Raw genomic sequence first — 21,436 nt, forward strand, 5'->3', positions numbered from 1 at the left:
AAATCTGTGTTTTTAACTATTTTTATTTTGTATTTTTGTTATTTTCATTTTTATTGTAATACCTTAAAAAATCTTAATAAATATTCTATATTTAAAAAAATAGATTGCTCACCTCTTCTTCCCTTTGGCAAATGACTGTACTGTTGAAATGGCGACAAGATTGCACTGGCCTATTTAATCTGAATGTTTGTATGTGATGCCAGTAAAGGTTTGATGATGATGATATACTACTTTCTTTAAAAAAAAATTAAGAAGTTACAATGGTACCTCGGGTTAAGTACTTAATTCGTTTCAAAGGTCCATTCTTAACCTGAAACTGTTCTTAACCTGAGGTACCACTTTAGCCAAAGCACGATTTCTGTTCTCATCCTGAGGCAAAGTTCTTAATCTATGGTACTATTGCTGGGTGAGCGGAGTCTGTAACCTGAGGCGTATGTAACCCGAGGTACCACTGTACTTGGTTTTCATAAAATAGTGCCCTTTCCATGTGTTACTTCATTAACTTCTATCATGCTGCCTCTTACTCGCTATTTTCAATCTGAACTAAATAGCCGCTCCAGCCCCTCGGTTCTTTTGGGTTTCCCTTTTTCTGGCCCTTTTGCCAACCCCGCGATGCCCTTTTTCAGATGAGGCGACCTCATGGCGCCGGTATTTCCAACGCGGCCGCGCCAGAGGCCATTTCGTTTTCCTTTCCAAGGACGTGGGAGTCGCCTTATCACAGCGCCATTTTACAAATAGACAATAACGAAGACACCAGCCCGCCAGTTTATTGATATTTATTCTTCTTCTCTTCCCCCGCCCTCCCCCGCTCCGTATTCCGCCTTTCCCAAACGGCTCTCGGGGCGGTTGGCGCGAGGCGAGTCCTGCGCATCCGCGCCAAGGGAGAGAGGAGGCGGCGGCGGAAGAAGCGACTCCGCGACGGCTCCGCTCCCCAAGGCCAACGGCGCCGCGCTCCCGAGCCAGGCCGGCGTTCCGAGCGGTCGGGCGTCGCGCGGTTGCTGAGGGGACGACGCGAGGCGACGGCTGCCTGCCTTTTCACCCCGCGTCAAGATGGCGGCGGCGGCGACGACTCCTGCCGCCGCTTCCCCACCGCTTCAGGAGTTCTCCGTGGCCGAGGAGCGGAGCGGGCACTGCGCCGTGGTGGACGGCGGCTGCCTCTACGTGTGGGGGGGATACGTGGTAAGGAAGGAGCGAGGGAAGCGGCGGAGAAGCGGGGCGGAGGCGGCGGCGGGAGGCCCCGGGCGGCCGACGACAAAACATCCCGTGAGGAGACGGTGAAGGGGCGCTGGCTCCGCCCACTCGGGCGCTCGCTGAGGAGAGCAAAATGGGCGGGAAAGCATAACAGGGCGAGAGGCCCCGGAGGGGTGGGGGTTTGGAGGTAGAGGTGAAGCGGGATTGGAGAGAGGGGCCGTCGTTTACCTAAGCGACGTCGCCTATTGGTCCCTGGTTTTTCGAGGCGCGGCGGCCGGCCTATTTTCCCGCCCCCTGCCCTGAGGAGACCTTCTGTTAGAGAGCGGTGTATAAATTCAATAAATAAAAGGGCGACTTTCGCCAATAACATTTCATTTCATAAGATTCAAACACCGCTTGGTTGGGGGGCGGGACACAAAACCTCAAAGCGGTTTACAAAATATAATAATAAAACAATTTTACTGCAGGAAAAGTTAACCCTGGTTAAAAACTTTCAGAAAGCTGGAGTGACAGTAGTCTTAAAACATGAAAACTCGAATACAGGCTTGTGTAAATAATGATTTTAGCAGGTGTAGAATTTCAGTGTAGTGTACCCCTGCTTGATGTCAACAGGCAGGGAGTTCCAAAGTGTAGGTGCCGCCACATGAAAAAATGAAATTGGGGGCACCTGTAACAATGCCAGTTCTGTCGATTGAAGCTGCTGGGTGGGCAGTTATGGGGGGAGGCAACCTTGCAGGTAAACTGGTCCCAGCCTTGTTGGAGCCATAGCATTGGGTGGCCTTCCTCAACCCGATGCCCTCCAGATGTTTTGGGCTACAGTGGTACCTTGGTTCTCAAACGCCTTGGTACTCAAACAACTTGGAACCCAAACACAGCAAACCCAGAAGTGTTCCGGTTTGCGAACCTTTTTTGGAAGCCAAAAGTACTCCGTTTTGAGTGTTACGCTGATGATTTGAGTTTTAAGCTTCTGTTTTGAGTGCCACACTTCCGTTTTTAGTGTTATGCTGACATCTATCTGTTTTGCTATTTATTTTGCATTTTTGTTTTTGTGGCTCTCTTTTTTTGTTTTGTGACTGTGTGGAACCTAGTTCAGCTACTGATTGATTCTGTGACTGCAGTACATTGTTTATCACTTTGATTTTATGGATCCGTGGTCTCGTTAGATAATAAAATTCATGTTAAATTGATGTTATAGGGGTTGTTTTTAAAAGTCTGGAAAGGATGAATCCATTTTGCATTACTTTCTATGGGGAAGCGCGCCTTGGTTTTGGAACGCTTTGGTTTTGGAACAGGCTTCTGCAATGGATTAAGTTTGAGAACCAAGGTACCACTGTACTATCTTGTCAGCCCCAGCCAGCACAAACATGCCTGCATGGCATGGTGCAAGTCTTCCAGGACTCACAGCCAAGATGGTCCTGAGTGGTTTTAGAAGAGGATTGGACATATTCCTGGAGGATAATAGCTTTGATAGCTGTGCTCTGAATACCAGTTGCAGGAAGCCAGAGGAGCATTAGCCAGGGACCTTTGGTAGCAACCACCACTTCTCATATGCAAAACTTCATAGTTCAAATAATTATTTACAGTGCCATTAGCTGGATGATTCTGGGTGTGATTTCTCTCCTCTGGCTTTGCTAGCAAACTGGAGGGATGCCATTTCAGTTTCACAAATACAGTTCTTGGTTCTGCATGGAAGTCACACGTGCACATCCTCCCAAATATGCCATTTGTGTGCAGCTAAATGATTACAGAACAGCAGTGCAGAAAGAGCAGTGGCTGACCTTTTGCTGAGATCTACGGGAGTACGGGAGAAGGTTGTGCCGTGCTATGGCTAGTCTGCCTTTCCCTGCCTTTGTTCAGGCACAAAGATCTTACACTGATTTTAGTACAAAATAATAATTCCACATGAGTGGCAAAGTCTCCACTTCTCTAGCTCCAGAATCCTGATTGCATTGTGCCATGAGATTAGGCATTAAACATCCCAGTTTATGGTGGCTGGTTTTAATGCCTAATACTTCTCGAAAGTCTTGATTACCACTAATACTTTTCACGATGAGCAACTTTTCAAAATAGGAATTTCTTTATTACATTGCTTTTAACAATACTTTGGAGTGCCTCGATTTCCCTGCTTCCCATTTGCTGCTGAACCAGACTTAATTTAATTTCCCAAGAGACCTTGGTGGAACTCTGAGCAGAGTGCATCTCAGGTAGCTAGCAAAACTCCTATATACAGGAAGATAATTCCATGAGTGTGCATTATTACAGCACGGCTTCCACAATCCAAATCACTTGATGAGAAGCTATAATTTGAAATGAAAAGTAGCTTGTTATTAAAAAGATGTCCAGTGACCCTGATGAAACATTTGTATGCCTATCATTTTCTTTCTTATTTTGGTTAGTCAATTGAAGAAAATGAAGTTTACTTACCTAACGATGAGCTGTGGATCTATGAAATTGACAGTGGATTATGGTAAGTCATATTATTTACTGACAATTTTTAACAAGGCCTTTATATCACAAGCCTTCATAACTGTTTCCAAAGGCATGATCCTAAGTTCGCTGGGTAAAAGTAAATCCCATGGACTTTCATGGACTTTCTGCATAATATGTTCTGGAAAATAGGTATCAGTGTTTCTCCTTCCTTTTTATTGTATTGCTGCGACTAGTCCTGGAGGCTTTCAGCATGTGACAGTGGACACACCCCAGGAGTGGCTTTGACAGGCTGGCCAAAACGGGTGAGGGTAGCTGATGGGTGAGGGACTCCTCTGCATGCAAAGGCAGGCTCTGGCGGATTGAGCGGACGAGAGCAACAGTGGGTCCAATAGTCAAGAAGGCGGTTTCTGCATATGCTGTACTGTAGAGCATGGGTCAGCAAACTAAGGTCCACGGGCCGGATCAGGCCCAATTGCCTTCTGGATCCGGCCTGTGGATGGTCCGGGAATCATCACATGGATCGCCAGTGTGCGTGTTCTTTCCCTCTCCCTCTCCTGGCAACGGCAGTGGCACCTCCTCCCTCCCTCCTCCTGGCTTCTCCCCACCCTGCCTAGAGGAGGAAGGGGGCTGGGCTTTGTTCGGACACCGCTCATTGTCACCCTGTCGTCGCTGCCAGCCCCTGCCGCTTGCAAGACACAGGTAAGCAGTCACCGGGGCTCGTGGTGCTCTTGCATCATTTCCCCCCCAAAATATAGTCCGGTCCCCTCACATGGTCTGAGGGACAGTGGACTGGCCCCCTGCTGGAAAAGTTTGCTGACCCCTGCTGTAGAGGGAAGTGAGGAGCAGCATGGGAATGTAGCCCATCTAAGAGAAGGAAAACTCTGACCCTAAACCTCTGCTGCCTTGTGGGATATCTTCAGGAGAAGGAAAGGTTAAGGAGTAAACCTTACACAAATCTGGAGAGGAATCCATAAGACGGTTGGCCTGAACGTATTGCTCTTTTTTTCTATGGACCGTAGCAAGGCGAAGAGAAGGCTCTTGTCCCTAGCTTCAACCATAACCAGGGCCTTTTCAACACTGGCCCCGGCCTGGTGGAACACTCTGTCTCATGAGTCCAGGGCCCTGCAGGATCTGATTCCTTTCCGGAGGGCCTGTAAGACAGAGTTGTTCTGCCTGGCCTTTGGCTTGGAGCCAATTTGATTCCCTCCCCCTCTTTCTTTTTCCTTTCTCCTCCTGTGATGAGGCTGCATTTTAATTGTTTTAATGTTTCAGTATTTTAATGTTGTATTTTAATCTTGTTTTTAAGTTGTATTCATTCAACTTGTTTTTATTATTGTTTGTTAGCCGCCCTGAGCCCGACCTTGGCTGGGGTGGGTGGGGTATAGATAAAAATTATTATTATTGTCATCTGGCCATCCCAGGACCTCCATACACACTGCCCAGGCTTGCACCCCAGGGAGGTCACTTGGATGCTCCTAATGCAGCAGTTTGACTTCATCCCCAGAGGCACACTCCATTGTCTCTTGAGACAGAGATACAGGTCAATGGTAGGTTGTGTCTAGGGATGGCACCAGTGGAGTCTGGTCCATTAGGGCAAATGGGGCACTGCCCAACCAGCTTCAGTCTACCCTTCGCTAACTACTACCTGTATTTTATTACATATTTCATTCATGAATCGCTTCCCATGAGGGCTCCTGAAGGAATTTACTCCTGAATCTGTGGGCCAAGTTATGGGATGTCTTATGTTCGTTGATTTACAGGTCAATGCATCTGATGGAAGGTGAATTGCCTCCATCCATGTCTGGAAGTTGCGGAGCGTCTGTTAATGGAAAGCTGTACATCTTTGGAGGATATGATGACAAAGGATACAGCAATCGGGTAAAGGGTTCCTTTATTTTTAGAAACTTTCAGATAGAATTACCAGCTTGTTAAGGATGAAATAGTATAGTAGTGAGAATTAAACTGTTCAAGAAATCTTAACATTATGTTTTGATTTTATTTTCACACGGATGTAACAGGCTAGAACCAGAATAACAACTTTAGGGTATGCCCAAGTATTTGAACCGCAGAACCTATCACACACACAAAATCTTTTAACCCTCCTCCTAATTTCCATAATGGTTTGCCATGTGATGTGGGCGCTTATGTTTGAGAAGCAGCCTAATTGTGTGCGTGTAATTTGTTTTGCAGTTCTGTGCATTTTATGCTGCTACCAAAAGAAGGGCAGCAACTCATTCATGTGGGTGTGAATTTGATGACCTGCTTGTTATGCTGCCATTCAAAATTTATATAAGCCTTCAGAGCTGCCCTTTGATGTCAGAGGGACTCTGCTTGACCCCGATGTTTAGGAACTGATCTTGACTAGATTCTGTGGAGTAACTAGATTCTATAACTCTCTATGATGGGGCATCACAGTAATTAATTTTAGTAGAAGTTGTGACCAAACATCAATTGAGAGGTTAAGCCTTTCTGCTTCATTTTATTTCTTTGGAATTTATGTTGCTGTTGTGGAAAAGGTTAAGGACAGTCTGACTTTCAACAGTTAAAATTAGAATACGAAAGCCCTCTGCAATAAGAAGTGCTGCTCATTATTAGCAATCAGGAAGTGGAGGAAGAAGAATTTAAGCATTTTCTATTGAAACTATAAAGGACTAAATATTACTGGTTGTTCTCTCCAGACACCACTTTTGCCGATTAGCACTTCATTTTTTCCAGAATATTGCTGTGTGTTGAAAGTGTCTTAATTTCCTTTTAAGCTCTATTATGTTAATTTGCGAACAAGAAATGGAACCTATTTGTGGAAAAAAATCACAGACTTTAAAGGTCAGCCTCCTACACCACGTGACAAACTTGCCTGCTGGGTGTATAAAGACAGGTAATTGTCATGGGTGATTTCACAAATGGGGAGGTGGCATTAGCTGGTGAAGAGACCAAGTTGTAATTCTGTATGGCTTTATGACCTTTGTCTTCCTTTAATTCACTTGTTCTTCTGTTCCTTCACTTATAAAATAAGAATTGTGCTGATGTCGACAGCCTGCAAATTATGTGTGAGGCATGATATTGGATAGGATTAGAGCCCAAGGCAATATTAAAACCTTGTTAAATGACAGTGGCTCACTGTCTTAGAAATATTAGATGATAAAAATATGAATGCGTATTTGAGTTTTTCCTCTGCTGATTGATCTGCATTTTGGTAGCACAGACAAGTCCTTGCTCCAGTAGTTCCTTGCACACTGGAGGGTGGGAAGGTTTCACACACAAGGAGAATTGAAACAAGATGATTGCAGATGTCAAAGAACTCTAGAGCTGCCTTGTCTAACCTGTTGCCTTCTAGGTGTGTGAGTTGTAGTCAAAAAGGTGTAGAAGGCAACAGGTTAGGGAAGGCTGCTCTAGAGGAATTAAATTAGAGCATCTGACCTCTTAGATCTAATGGCAGGAATTAATTTGTAAATTTTAATTCTGATTTTTTTTTTTAAGGCTCATCTATTTTGGTGGCTATGGCTGTAGAAAGCAGAGTGAGCTGTGTGACTGTTTTGATGTTCATGATGCATATTGGGTAAGAGATCCGTTAAAGTTTCAAATAAAGAGGACCCTGTGTTGGAAGGAATATTAGCAGTGGTTTTATTGTCTTTTATTCCTTCTCACCTACTGTTTCACTTTTATTTTTTTCTTTCAGGGGGAACGGATATTCTGGGGATGGCACAATGACGTTCATGTTTTTGATACAACAACGCAAACTTGGTACCAGCCAAAAATTAAAGTAAGTGTTATTTGAACTCTGGATTTGTTGTTGTCATGTTTCGTTGTCCTCCAGGGGCTTTCCAAACACAATCTGACATATCTTTCCTTATGCTCTTGGATTGATATGAATATTCTGAATCATTTATTTACAACAACAATCTTTATTACGGTCCAGAGACCAACAAAACATTACAAATCAATACAGAGCTCATACAGCCTGAATCATTTATTTATTTATCGAAGTATTTCTACTAGGCAGCTTTTAAGGGTAATGCCCTACCATAGTAAAAAACAAATTGCAGACACAAACATTTTATTATCATTTTTTTTGAATAATATTTTATTAAGTTTTAACAATAAAGAAATTATAGAACAACGAATGGAAAAAACACAAGAAGAATACAGAAATACAAAAATGCAAAAGTACAAAAATACAAACATTTAACGTAAAAAAGAAAGAAAAGAAAAACACAAAAAAAGAAAACAAAAATCCCTCTTTTTTAATTTCTCATCTTTGATTAACTTATTTTCCTGACTTCCTCACGCCTCCCTTTTTTGTATTCCATTTAAAAATTGGTTCAGCAAATTCATATCCTGTTAGTTTATCCTTAATTATTTTTCCTCACATATTATAGCTTCAAGTTTTCATATAATATCAATCCAATCTTACATCTTACCTTGTTACTAGAACCCCTTCATTTCATTTCAATGTCATCAACATTCAAAAATTTTACAATATTTCTGTAAATAAATTTTAAATTCCCTCCAATCTTCTTCCACCGACTCTTCTCCCTGGTCTCGGATTCTGCCAGTCATTTCCGCCATTTCCATGTAGTCCATTACTTCAGACACAAACATTTTAAAGTATTTCTAAGAAATAAAACCCCATTGCAGTCTTAGGAGAAGACAGCAGTGAACCAAACTGGGTTTGAGGCCAGTTTGAATGCCTGAACTGAAGAGGCCAATGCAATCCACACAGAAGAGACATCACAGGTGAACCTAGACAGGGTGCCCATCCTGTCTTCTTGTGCTAGGCAACTTTGTTGATCTTAACAGTGGTAAGATATCCATATCCACGTAGGACCTTCAATGCAGATTTTAATGTGCAGGCAAAAATCATATGGGCGAAGCCGATAACCTGATCCCAAACTTTTAGGGTTTTAGGTTACCACAACAATTTTTAAATTGGCCCCAGAAACTCACAGACAGGATTGATTTTTGAATGTTCTGACTTTCCGGTCCATACCAGAATGTAGACAGTCAATTCGTTCTGCAGCAGCTGAAGTGTCTATACCGTCTTCAGAGGCAGTCCTGGCTCAAACGCAACACAGCATTCCTAAGAATCACAGCAGTACTTCTTTTGTGTTTGCTTGCAGAATGGAGTTCCACCTCAGCCTCGAGCAGCACATTCATGCACAGTCCTAGGAAACAAAGGTTACGTGTTTGGAGGCCGTGTTTTGGTTTGTACTGATTTTATGTTTACGCTATGAAAAAATGGGGGGAAAGGAGCATGTCAGTGCTGGAAAGGGAAAAGCGATCAACTTTGAAGTAAAAATAAATGGTAAGGCCTGCTGTGAGGGAAGGGGAGCCTCTTTTCCTTTTTAAAAATCGCTGCAGTGTTTTGAAAAGCGAGTCAGCCTTTACCAAACTAACAGAGTTCCAAAACTACAAAGGCAGGTTGTATTGTCAGTGACATCTTGAATGCAATCAACAGATGCTGCTCCCCAAAATACACATTTCATGTAAAATATATCTTCTAAGGAAAATACGTTGGATTGTAGTAGGTACTAATATAATGGGAAAATGCATGTGATGTTTAGCAAGATTAGGCTACAAGTGTGTTTATACTTCTGCTATCTGCAGGACCAGAGACAGTCTGCCTCTGAATATCAGCAGGAGAGACCTCTTGCCCTTGGGTCCATTTGTGGATTTCCCAAAGGCATCTCTATGTGGACAGGACACAGAGGAGCAATTCCAATTAAGTGGGGAGGTCCTCTTTGAGGCCTTCCCATCCATGTATCTGGTGGGCTGTTAGTGGAGCTGAATGCTGGTCTAGATCCAGCCGGGCTGCCCTTATTTATTTTTATGAAAATGCAGATTGCATTTGAAGTTGCTGTGATCAAGAATAATAACGTCAATACATGATGCCTGCTAATGAGAGTGCAGCCAGCAGACATCTGAGAGTCCTCTGGTTCCGAGTCTGAGCCCGAGTCCCAGGCCATCACATACACACAGAGAGATACGGTTCTGTGAGCACGGGAAGATCATATCCTGCCAGCTGCGATGGGATTAAAAATGCCATTTTTAATGCCCTCTGTGGAGCTCCCTTTCTCCATTCACCAGTATTCAATACAAGAAGCCAAAGTTCTTCCTATTCACCATCCTGCTTTTCCTCTTGACCAAATGAAATATATCAGAACTGTGCCTTAAATTAGAGAGAGGGGGCTAGGTAGGAAATCAGAAAATTGATCATGGATGGAGCTCATGGGAGTTGTAGTTACTAGGTCAGAGAATATTGCCTTAATCCATAAATAACACAATCTGTCTTGAAACAGCTGCAATTTGCACATTTGAGGAGTTCTCAGACAGAATCTATTACTTGGCTTTCCTTTGAAAATCATTGTGAAAGGCTGTATTGTCATATTTTCTTAATTAAACTTTTTTATTTTAACAGCAAAAAAGAATGAATGATTTACATTATTTGAATTTGGATACCTGGGTTTGGTCAGGAAAGTAAGTTTTTCCTCATGTCATAGCTCTGTTGTATGTAACAATTCATGTTCAATGTATTTGTATATTTAGTACTGAATACTCCCATCATTTGGGACGCGGGTGGTGCTGTGGGTTAAACCACAGAGCCTAGGACTTGCCGATTGGAAGGTCGCGGTTCGAATCCCCGCGATGGGGTGAGCTCCCGTTGCTCGGTCCCTGCTCCTGCCAACCTAGCAGTTCAAAAGCACGTCAAAGTGCAAGTAGACAAATATGTACCGCTCTGGTGGGAAGGTAAATGCCATTTCCGTGCGCTGCTCTGGTTCACCAGAAGTGGCTTAGTCATGCTGGCCACATGACCCGGATGCTGTACGCCGGCTCCCTTGGCCAATAAAGCGAGATGAGCGCCGTGACCCCAGAGTCGGCCACAACTGGACCTAATGGTCAGGGGTCCCTTTACTTTTACCTTTAAGAATGTCCCAACAGGAGATTCCCAAGAGCAAAAAGACTTGAAAAATAGGGCATTACCCATGGGAAGGACTCTCATTGGCAATTGTGCAGTAAGCAAGCTCTCTGTAAGCAAATCACTTGATGTGAATGCTGACTTTGCAAAATAGTTGTTCCCCCCACCTGAAAGATGCTAAACTGCCCACCCAATAATTATTTTGTTTGTTTCTTGAAATATGTAGGCCTTTTGTTTTTTGCTTGCTTTTCCTAGAATTTGCACAAATGGAGAAAAACCAGGAGACAGATCATGGCATACTTTGACATCTGTAACAGACAGTAAACTTTTCCTGTTTGGTGGGCTGAGTTCAGACAATGTACCTTTAAGTAAGTAGTTTGATATTAATTGATTGCTTTCACTTTATTTATTCAAAATTATTGAGCACACTTGCTAAGAGGGAAGCAAGTTCCAGCTGAATGATTTGTGTGATTAACAAACTATAATGCTAAGATAAATTAAAAACTTGTTTGTCAATGAATTGCTGACACAATAGCAACAGAAAAACTCTGGATACATGATTCTTGAAAGACTTGCCACCATCCTGGCTCCTGTCCCCCTGCTGCCAATCTGACTACAAGCAAACTTAAAGATAATATTTCAATCCATCTTTTATCAAAGTCTAGCAGATTTCATGTTTCAGAAGGAAACTGCTGTGGCTTTCTTTATAAGTCAAAGAACTGCAGCCAGCTGAAGATAAAATCAGTGTCAGAATGTTTTAAAAAATTGTTCCTTTAGTTTTTAGTTTCAGACTTGTCATTTTAAAAAACAGTACTATAACTCATCGGCCGCAGTTACTTAGGGGTAAATCTATTTATCTGTAGAGCTTCTAACTAAACAGACATAGGGTAAATTTTTATTATTATTTATTGAAAGCAGTTTTATCCAGGTCTTCACACAAAAGAGACTCTCAGAGCACCTTTCCTTCTAACAAAGCTGCTTTAGCTCTGGGTACTTTACATCTCCAGCCAATAGGCCTTTTGAGGATATATGGGCTTTAAAATGGTACCCCTGCCTCCCAAGACTAGTTTATTGTCTGCCTCTGTAGCAGAAGTCTGAAATGTGCAGCCCAGTCTGCAGCCTGTCACAACAGACAGAAGGGAAAAGTGGTGAAAAGAAGAGGACTCACCCAAGCAGAAATGCTGAATGCTTGTGAAACATAGTGTGTTCCCAGTCCATAGAACCATGTAACTAGTCAAGTCTATGCTCAAGGAGGCTTCAAGTTACAACATCCCTCTTTGCCACCACTTTTGTAACAGAAGGGAATTTTAAAAGCAGGTAGTGCTACAGTGTTCTGTAGGAGGAGGGTGTCAAAAGCCCATAGGGTTAGTACAAGCTGCTCCTTGGGTCCTGTCCACAGTTGCCCTAGTTACAGATAGGTAGCCGTGTTGGTCTGCCATAGTCAAAACAAAAAAAAATCCTCCCAGTAGCACCTTAAAGACCAACTAAGTTAGTTCTTGGTATGAGCTTTCGTGTGCATGCACACTTCTTCAGAAGAAGTGTGCATGCACACGAAAGCTCATACCAAGAACTAACTTAGTTGGTCTTTAAGGTGCTACTGGAAGGAATTTTTTTTGTTTTGACAGTTGCCCTAGTTTTTCCTATTCAGTATCATTTATTTCATGTTTAAACACGAAACATAATATATTGCATAACATAAATGGTCTCTTATTATCAATGTGTGTGTGTTTAAAGAAAATAAATAGCAGTAACTATGCATCTTTCTTTATTTTCAGGTGATGGTTGGATTTATGATGTCGCAACAAACAAATGGCAACAACTTACATACTTACCAAAGAGCATACCGAGGTACAATCAGAGGCGTACCTGGGGGTTGGTGAAACCAGCCCCTAACCAGGGGCCCGGGGGGAGGGGCGTGCAAAAAACACCTATCAGACTGTGGAGTGTATGATGTAGGTGTGTGTGGTGACTTGCCTCGACTGTCGTGGTGAAATCAAACATAGGAGAAGCTTCCTGTCCTTTTCGTGCCATGGCACAAAGGGATGCTAATTCTTTTGCCCTTCCTCCTTGCCTTTCCTTCACTCCGGATGCTTTGAGTAGTTGGGTCACATAAAATGTAGTCAGTCATTTCTAATGTGGCTATTGCAGTAAATATTGGGTTTTTTTGGGGGGTAGGGGGCCAATGCAATTCCTTTCCAATGGTTTAAGGGCTCCTACGCATGCCTCTGGGTATAATAAGCTAGTCAACTTTTTCTGGAACTGAAGAAAGTATGGATAAATTGTTATGTCATGTTCAACATCGGAGCATAGGCTTGGATCCAGTGATGCCAAGTGCAAGTATAAACTTCTGTTCAGGCAGAAGTTCTGCTCACATCAGATGTTGTCCTATAGGGTCCCCAGAGCTTCTGGAATGGGAGGGTGGAGGCAGGAAAGCCTTGTTAGACAAGTGGAAGTCTCATCATAGATCATAGAATCCAACCAGGTATCTTTAAAAAAACCCCAAAATGAATTGTGCACATTTTCAGTTAACTTTATCCTTTATCTCTGTCTGAGCCAGTAATATAATTTTCCAGGTGATACTAAAAAGGTATCAGCATAGATACATACGATTGTGAAGAAATAATATTTGATGAATTTCACCTAATCATGCACCTATTGGACATTTATTTGAATTTTATTTGACTTCCACCCTAACACACTCATTTGGAAGAAAGGCACATTGACTTCAGGAGAAATTGCTTGCTTGGTTCATGCGATTGGGATGGCGGCCTTAAAGCCCTGATTCGAATGAAAATCTACATGGGTCAGGGAGTGAGATTGCATCCACACCTTCTATTTATTTGGGGGGGGGCGTTTTGTAGGCTGCACTATAACAAAACATTCTTGATATGCATGTTTTCAGAGGGCCTGCATGTTGACTTTATCTGTGCAGGCCCTGTGCAAATATTATATCACTGCAGACTGAAGGTTGAACCGGTGCCGCCAAGGGGGATTGGAATTACACTCCCACACCACAGCTAGTCTCTACAATAGATAGAAGCTGATTCAAACTGTGCCAAACTATCATCATCCCCCTCCATTCTAACGAAGTCTCCACCCCCAATGTTTTAGGTAGACTGCGCAGCAGCACACACTAACCATAACATATTTTGATACTTAGATCTTCTCATATTAAAGCAATTTTATATAAAATTAGATTGAAATCAGAGTGTAACTCAGTACTATGATTCTAGGTGGAGGGTTTATTTTAAAAGGTGACGTTAATCTAGCTGATATGTGATGCAAATAACATGCTTTATTAGAATGTCTAGGTACTAAGTTAGAGCAGCTGTGAGAGGACATAAACCTATCAGTCTGTAGAAAAAAGCTTCAGGTTTCAAGCTAGGAGTCAAGGCACAGAGTCAAGGCAGGAAAGGCTTTCCAGTGTTCTGCGATGATCCAGTCCAGAGTTTTCCTAATGCAGATAAGACAGAGGCAGACCTATCAACAGGTATGAGGAAGAGAACAGGTGGGATACAGTTTAGTGTAAGGAGAACAGTGCATAATTGCTGAAATTAATGAAGTAAGAGGTGCTATTTAGTACCGAGTCATCTTGCACATATTTTTGCAATAGTTAAATAAACAAAAGGGGACAAATTCTGCAATCCTGTTGACCTCAGTGAGTTATACTCAGTCTGTTAATTCTTGGAAGAAAATTCACCTCAGTTCAGTGAAGCTCTCTTTACAAACCTATATGAATTGGTCCTATTTTGAACTTCTGTGTATCCATGCATACCCATTTGTTTATTTTGCACTAGCATGTGCAAAAAGAAAACTTACCCCCTTTAGCATAATTTTGTAAACCATTAACACTCAGAAAGCTCCAACTCTTGGAAGATACAAAGGAGGGATGAGAGATTAAAGACCCTTCGTTCCTTTGACCTCAGTGACATATCAGGGGTGGGGTGAGGAAAAACTGAACTTAGCAGCTCACTCGAGCTGTGGAAAGCTGGTATCTAAACTAAATTACCAAGCTCTTCTTGGTACTTTTTTTCGTAAGTGTGTTTTTAAGGTAACAAATTCCATCTCCGTGCTTGTCAGATTCCTTTGAATTGAGACAGGGGAGGGAAGAGAGGTGCTTTCTTTGTCCCAGAGATGTTTCTCCAACTCTCAAATTATGCACTTCAGAATAAGCAAGTTCAAGAATCAGTGCCTGGGTTTCAACCTATGATTTTCCGATGGCCCAGTTTTTAATTTGTTGCCACGGCCATACCTACTCTCAAATCAAGTCCCTCTATATCACAGCAGCCATTTTTAATTGTGTTTAAGGTACTTTTTAAATCGGCACTCACAAGAGAACTATTTTGGTTGTGTTCCTCCTATTTAAATCTATCTTGCTGGGTTTTATGATAGCATCATTTTAAGAATTGGAATGCATACATTGTTAAACGTTTATTAAACAGTTGTGTTTGACAAAAAAAGTAAGCCCACTCATGGTAAGTAGTAAAAGGGTATTAAGTTCTTGATTTGTGTCTAATGAATTCAGATGTTTTTAGAATCCATTTGAGTGGACTAGTTAGTTAGTTCAAGAGCTGAGAGACAGCTCCATTCAAATAAATCTATTTACTATGCAGTAGAGATTATAAGGGGAGAGTGCTACAATAGCTTTTGCCATCCTGATACCTTCCAGGTGACAGCTGAGGCTGATGGGAGTTGTAATTCAAAACATCTGGACAGCACCAGGTTGGTGTAAGCTGCCCTACAAAATGCACTAAAACCCTATGATAGCTAACTGAAAACTTTTTTATAATGCACAGTTATTTGAGTATTTATTCTCACTATAATATACTTTTAGATTGTGGCATACAGCTTGTCTTGGTAAAGAAGGTGAAGTGATGGTCTTTGGAGGAAGTAAAGATGACTTGCATTTCATGGACACGGTTAGTAAATAGAACACTTGTTAAATGTCACCATTGTGCTGATAAATCTTTTAATTGAAATATTTTTATGGAGAGAATTTAGGTAAACAGAATCAGATCATATGAGAGGGGTTTTGATCCTTCCTGAACTCCTCCTCCCTCTCCTTTCCCTGTGCACCCCTAAATCTCTTCTGGGACCCACAACACTCCAGAGCAGATTTGGGGGGGGGGCGCCTGACAGGTGCTTGAGGGGAGGGTTGAGGATATTGCATTTCACAAATTGAAATCCTTGCATTATCAGAACTGCTTTGTTGGTTTAGCCCAATGTTTTTAAATACCTCATTAAAATATTTAGTTGTTCTTCCTTACCCAGTTCTACTGAGTTTTTTTAACTGTTTCTGCTGCACGTTGGTAGTGTTGATTTTATGTTATTTTTAATTGCATATATTTAATGCAATGTTTTATTGTTCTGCATTGCTGTAAGTACCTTTGTTGCAAAGTAACTCATAAATATTTGAATTTTTTGTTGTTCTTGCTTAGGGACACTGCAGCGATTTATTGATTTTCCAGACACAACCATACTCACTTCTCAGGTGAGCTGAGAAATTACTCGGATAACAATATTATAAAGCCATGAACCTAGTTGAGTTCAACACTGTTTAAAAGCAACTGTATATTCCAAAATGTTAAGCGGTAACTATCCCGACATAGCGGCTTCAGAGCACATGCAGGGCCACTGACACACACTAAGCTGTACCCATGCAGGGGCTGTTCAGGGCGTCAGGAAATGCTCCACACACAGTGCAATGATTTCAAGCATTCCCTGACAAGGAAGGGAAGAGGGGGCACCCCCTGCACCTCAAAGACCTGCAGAACTTTGGTTCATGAAAAACGACAGTTACATTCTGTGGATTTCAGAGGCTCTGAAATCCGAGTGTTATTTCAGTTGCGCATCTGTTAACCTCAAAGTTGAAACCACATACAAAACAGTGTGCGACTTTGAAGAGTCCAAAGCCTTTTCCATTCACTTGATAATCCTTGCAACATCACTTTAAATAGGTCAACGTTATGGGTGAGACGCAGCTGATGAGTCCCGTCAGCAGAAGCCTTGTGCAATAGGGCTGCTTCCACCACCTCTTCACTCCCTCTCCCACACTCCAAATTGGCTTAGTGTGGGTGGATGTCAGGAACAGTGCACAGGGGGAAGGGGGATCATTCCATCAGACGAGCTGACAGAAGGATCACCTTAGCACAGAGTTGAATTAATCACTTTAGTCCCCATATTGCAGGTAAGGGGCCAGGGCTGAGGTTGTGACTAGATTCAGTCGTCGGCTCCAAACCATGGCCTGTCTATCTTTGTATCTGACCCAATGTCGGTTTACGAACCATGGTGTGTGAAACACTGTCAAACTATGCGAACCATGGTGTGTGAAATACTGTCAAACTATGATATCAAGTCTCTATTTGAAGCTGGTTTGCAAACCACAGTTGATGTGGGCTGTGGTTTTCAGTTATCAAACCCTGGAAAACACAGACCTACTTCAGAAGGCTAATGCACCATGTGGATGGGAGCAAACTTGCAAAGCTGAGCAGATGGAAGACAAAAGCTGCTCTAAGCCATGGTTTAATGTTGGACGTCCAAATCATGGTGTGGAGTCTTAACTGCAGTTAGCACAAACCAGTTTGGCGTGATGTTTCAACTAAGCCATATTAACTTGCCTAAAGCCACCTGGTAAATTCATAGTTGAGATGAGAATACCTAGATACTTACCGTATTTTTCGCTCTATAAGACACACCAGACCATAAGACGCACCTAGTTTTTGGAGGAGGAAAACAAGAAAAAAAAATTCTGAATCCCAGAAGGCAGAACAGTAAGAGGGATCTGGCTTCTGGGATAGCCTCTTGCTGTCCTGGCTTATGGGATAGCCGCACGCAGCCTCTCCCAGGCAGCAGAATGAAGGCTTCCGCTGCCCGGGAGAGGCTGTGCGCGGCTAAGCCAGAAGCCAGCAGAAGGAAGACTCCCCCAAGAGCCGCGCTCCCTTTAAAGAGCGTGTGTGCAGTTCTTGGGGGCTTTTCCCCTAGGAGGGATAAGGGCAGCCCTTCTCTCTCCTCGGGGAAAAGCCCCCAAGAACTGCACACACGCTCCACGTGGCTCTTTAAAGGGTGTGCTGAGCAGAGCCTCCCGCCTGCATTCGCTCCATAAGACGCACACACATTTTCCTTTACTTTTTAGGAGGGGAAAAGTGCGTCTTATAGAGTGAAAAATACGGTACATGGATAAAACTGTTTTCTTCTATATAGTTTAGTGTTTAACCTGCAAAACTTTGTAATCTGGCATGATTTCTTTCAGACTGAGCCTTGACTGCATTGGTAAAAATGCTGCCCTCTTGGAGAACCAACTATCCTGGTTACCATCTAGACTTTTGGAGGAAGCTATGGATAAAATAACTTTTTGGGCTGCTGTTAGCCATCGTCGAGAAAGAAAAGCCGAAGCAGCCGCACAGGAGCAAATTAATGTCTCTTAGCAACCATTCTTCATGAATATACAGCGCAGAATACAGACCCTTCTTGGAGATAATTTTGAAATGTTACTGTTGACTGTTTGGGCTGAATTTCTAAGGTTGGGTCAGATCGGGTGAAAGGCACTCTGATTTGCTGGTGCATAAGGAATGGGAGCAGAGACTACTGATGTAATAACAGCTCCACTTAGGGGCTCTGGAGGTTAATACCAACTTTCTTGGGTTTACTGAGCCAGTTCATAAAGCTAGTTGAGCCATTTATTATTATTAAAGCTAAATATGTTAATGAGGCTTCAGACAGTCAAAGCTTTATTTGGTCATATTCCTGCGTATTGCTACACTTTAGCCATTGTCTGAAGAGGGGAATTTCTTTAATACCTCTGAAGCCGCAAAACACTCTTCTTTCGACAGCACTATAAAAACTTGGTTGAAAGTTGCATGGGCCGGGTATTGACACTATTTTATAGAAACACTTTAAAGTTGCACTTTTGTGTTAAATGTTTTTACTGGGCAAAGTTTTACTGTTGCAATAAACATTGATGGACTGTAAATAATCACAATTTAAAAAAATGTTACACAGACCACAATGAGTAAGGTTTGTATTCAACTTAGCTGTTTTTCTGTTATTTATTGTAAAGTATTTATAAAATACAAATTTCCTATCAGTTTTAGGTATTTAGCTAATAGGGACCCTGTTGTTACCATTTTGCTGTTATGTTTTGAGTAGAATCTTACTCTGAATACTTTTACTCACTTGCCATTTTGAGCAAAAATCTTGGGGGGGGGTGGAATCTTTTTGTTTATGCATCTACTTTGAGTTGCCTTCAGGCTGGTTGCAGTAATAACTAAGCACATGTGGTAATAGGAGATTAGGAGGCGGTAGAGTCATGCCATGATATGCTGCTTAATAACTCAGTATCACATTTAAGCCATATATCTCTTTAGGGATATTTTTGATACTAGGGGAGGAATTCAACATCACACTCTTCTGATCATTCCACCAGCACATGCATTTCAGTTCCCCAGAGGAAACAATCCCTTGCCTACTCTCTCCCTCAAACCTAGGGTGTGGGGAGCCCATTGCGCAAGTGGAAATCTTTGTGCTAATGGGACTTGTTAGGCGAATCCCACCGTAGCAGTTTTGCTTCTGTTGGGGAAGGGGTGATGCAGATTTTATATAACTGATCTTTGCTTCCTTGTTCTTAGTCTACAAGCTAAAAATAAGGAATGTGGGCTTTTACTCCCAAAACCGAGTATGTGACTTATCAAATATAGAGCTGTGTTTCAGATATTTGACTTTGGACCTAATATATGAATGACTGAAAATCAGAGGAATCGGGTGGTTCAAGCACCTGAACAGATGCAGCAGTTTAGTGAAGTCATTAATGCCAACCTTTGTCGTGGAACAATGGCATAACGTACTTTGAACGTACTGTAGGTAGCAAGTGACTTTTTATCTACCTTTTGTCATGAGATTCACTACAGTTCTGCTCCCTTCTAGGTAAAATGTTGCACTTGGCATTGACGCAGTCTTGGAGCAAATCAAGATGTCACAAATATTTCTCTTGAAGTAATTATAATGTTCATCCTGGCAGATGTTTTGGTTAAGGCTGAAAACTTGTGTGTGGAAGTTCTGTGCCTTTAACAAGCTGAAATTCAGCAAGCGAAGCTTTTTTGATGTGCAGGTGAAGTAACGAGTTAGTTTCCTCTGAATCTCTGCTTGTTGCACAGCTGTTAAAACACAAAAGGAGTCCATCTTAAAGAAAAGTTGGCAAAACTAGCCTAGTAGGATGAGAACCCTTTAATGCATTATTAGAACTGATCTGACCAGTTATGAAAATTATGGCATTGGAGAATGCTGCACAGGAGCATTCAGTTCTTGCCTTCTGACCCCCAGCACATGCAGGATACTCAAGAGTGCCATACGTGTCAAACATTAAAATGCAATCCACTGGGATGTTTTGCCCAAGGCCTCTGCAGAACAAATGGGAGCAGCTCCCATACATGAGCAGGAAAACTTCAGTGGATTGTGGCAGTATTTTGAAGTGATGGTCTTTTATTTTAATGGAAGCTCTACATGATGTGTTTAGGATTGGTGTGAGATTTCTATGGACTTCCAGATAACCTTGCAAATAGCAATGGTGCTACTTAAAAGGTCAAATCCTGATGAGGTCAAAGTCAGGGGAACGTGACTCTGAACTTGAGTAGCAACATACCATACCTGAGCTAGAAAACTTTGACAGGGAAGCATCCGCAAGTTTTTCATATTGAAATTGTGTTCAGAATCAGTTCCAAGGAAAAGTGCCTTAATTGCCTTATTATGTTTTCATGTGTGTTTTACAATATCTGCAGAAGACTGAAATTTTCTCTCTCGCAATAAAAACATGGAATTCTGACGATCTTGTTTCTGTTATACAATTATATACAGTAATCCTGTTTACCGATAGCAAACTTACGATTATTATGGGGCTGAAACCACACCATGCACACAAGCAAGTTGTCAGCAGGTATACGGTCACCTTACAGTTTTGCAGAAGTACCCACACCACCACTCTCAAGAAGCTTTAGGGAAGACCGTCGCACAGACAGACCATTGGGCATGTTCAGTGGCCATAGAAGACTGTTAGGGGATAGAGAAATGGAAAACCAAGGGGAAGAAGGGAAAGGAGTGGAGCATTCCACACTGCAACAACATTTTATTAGTTTGGAAACAAATGAAAGCGGCTTCTTATTTATTAAATTTGTATACGGCCCTTCATCCGAAGATCCCAAGGTGGTTCACAACACAACAGAAAAATACAAAATAAGAACACAAAGTACAAAACAGCAATACAGTACAAAAACAAATAACCCTCCCATAAAATGAGCTGCACACTGTGGCAAGGGTATAGTCAAGGAATTCAGAAGCGCATAGTTTATAGAAGGAAAGGAAATCACACTTAAAAACAACATGGTTGCCTGTGAGTTTACAGAATGGCAATTGAGTGGGGGTTAGGGGTGCAGGTAAGTCAGGTAGACAGTGAATCTAGCAGGTGAAGTGGATGGTTGAGAGCAGAAGAAAGGTTCTGTGTGTCCCCTGAAAACTAAATCCACTCACCCCAAGGAAAATGGAAGGAAGCTGGCAGAATCCGAGACCAGGGAGAAGAGTCAGTAGAAGAAGACTGGAAGAAATTTAAAGACTATCTACAGAAACACTGTAAAATTAAGGAATGTTAGAAGGATGCTGGAATGAAGTTATGTGGTTTTAGCAGTAATGTTATAAAGGATTAAGTAAAAATGAATTGTCAACAGGTCAGAATGTAAAGTTACAATATATTAAGATAAATTAGCAAGGAAAAAAAAGATGGAAAGGATTTGCTGAAATAACTAATTGAACTAGAATACAAAAAAGGGAGGTGTGAGGAGGTCAAGGAAACAAGCAAATTAAAGATAAGACATGGAAAGATGGACTTGTTTTTAATTGTTTATATTTTTTCTGTATTTT

General features: G+C 42.0%; 1 protein-coding gene across 3 annotated transcripts; it reads left to right on the top strand.

Moving 5' to 3' along the window:
- The first annotated feature begins 606 nt into the window (after positions 1 to 606).
- Positions 607 to 20,348, top strand: KLHDC1 (kelch domain containing 1). Of its 3 annotated transcripts, none has more exons than XM_081913965.1 (13): positions 607 to 760; positions 3,588 to 3,658; positions 5,382 to 5,499; positions 6,378 to 6,496; positions 7,099 to 7,177; positions 7,298 to 7,381; positions 8,739 to 8,822; positions 10,037 to 10,095; positions 10,790 to 10,902; positions 12,310 to 12,382; positions 15,369 to 15,453; positions 15,973 to 16,025; positions 17,784 to 20,348. In XM_081913965.1, exons 3-13 carry the CDS (start codon positions 5,386 to 5,388, stop codon positions 17,956 to 17,958), a joined length of 1,038 nt encoding a protein of 345 aa, XP_081770091.1. In that variant the 5' UTR covers positions 607 to 760; positions 3,588 to 3,658; positions 5,382 to 5,385; the 3' UTR covers positions 17,959 to 20,348. The 3 variants fall into 3 exon arrangements, with proteins under 3 accessions (XP_081770091.1, XP_081770092.1, XP_081770090.1); XM_081913964.1 differs by lacking the exon at positions 607 to 760 and adding an exon at positions 835 to 1,179; XM_081913966.1 differs by lacking the exons at positions 607 to 760; positions 15,973 to 16,025 and adding an exon at positions 831 to 1,179 and having other exon boundaries at positions 17,784 to 17,927.
- Positions 20,349 to 21,436: the final 1,088 nt, after the last annotated feature.

This window comes from Podarcis melisellensis, assembly GCF_964234715.1.
Source record: "Podarcis melisellensis genome assembly, chromosome: 1".
NCBI classification, from domain to species: Eukaryota; Metazoa; Chordata; class Lepidosauria; order Squamata; family Lacertidae; genus Podarcis; species Podarcis melisellensis.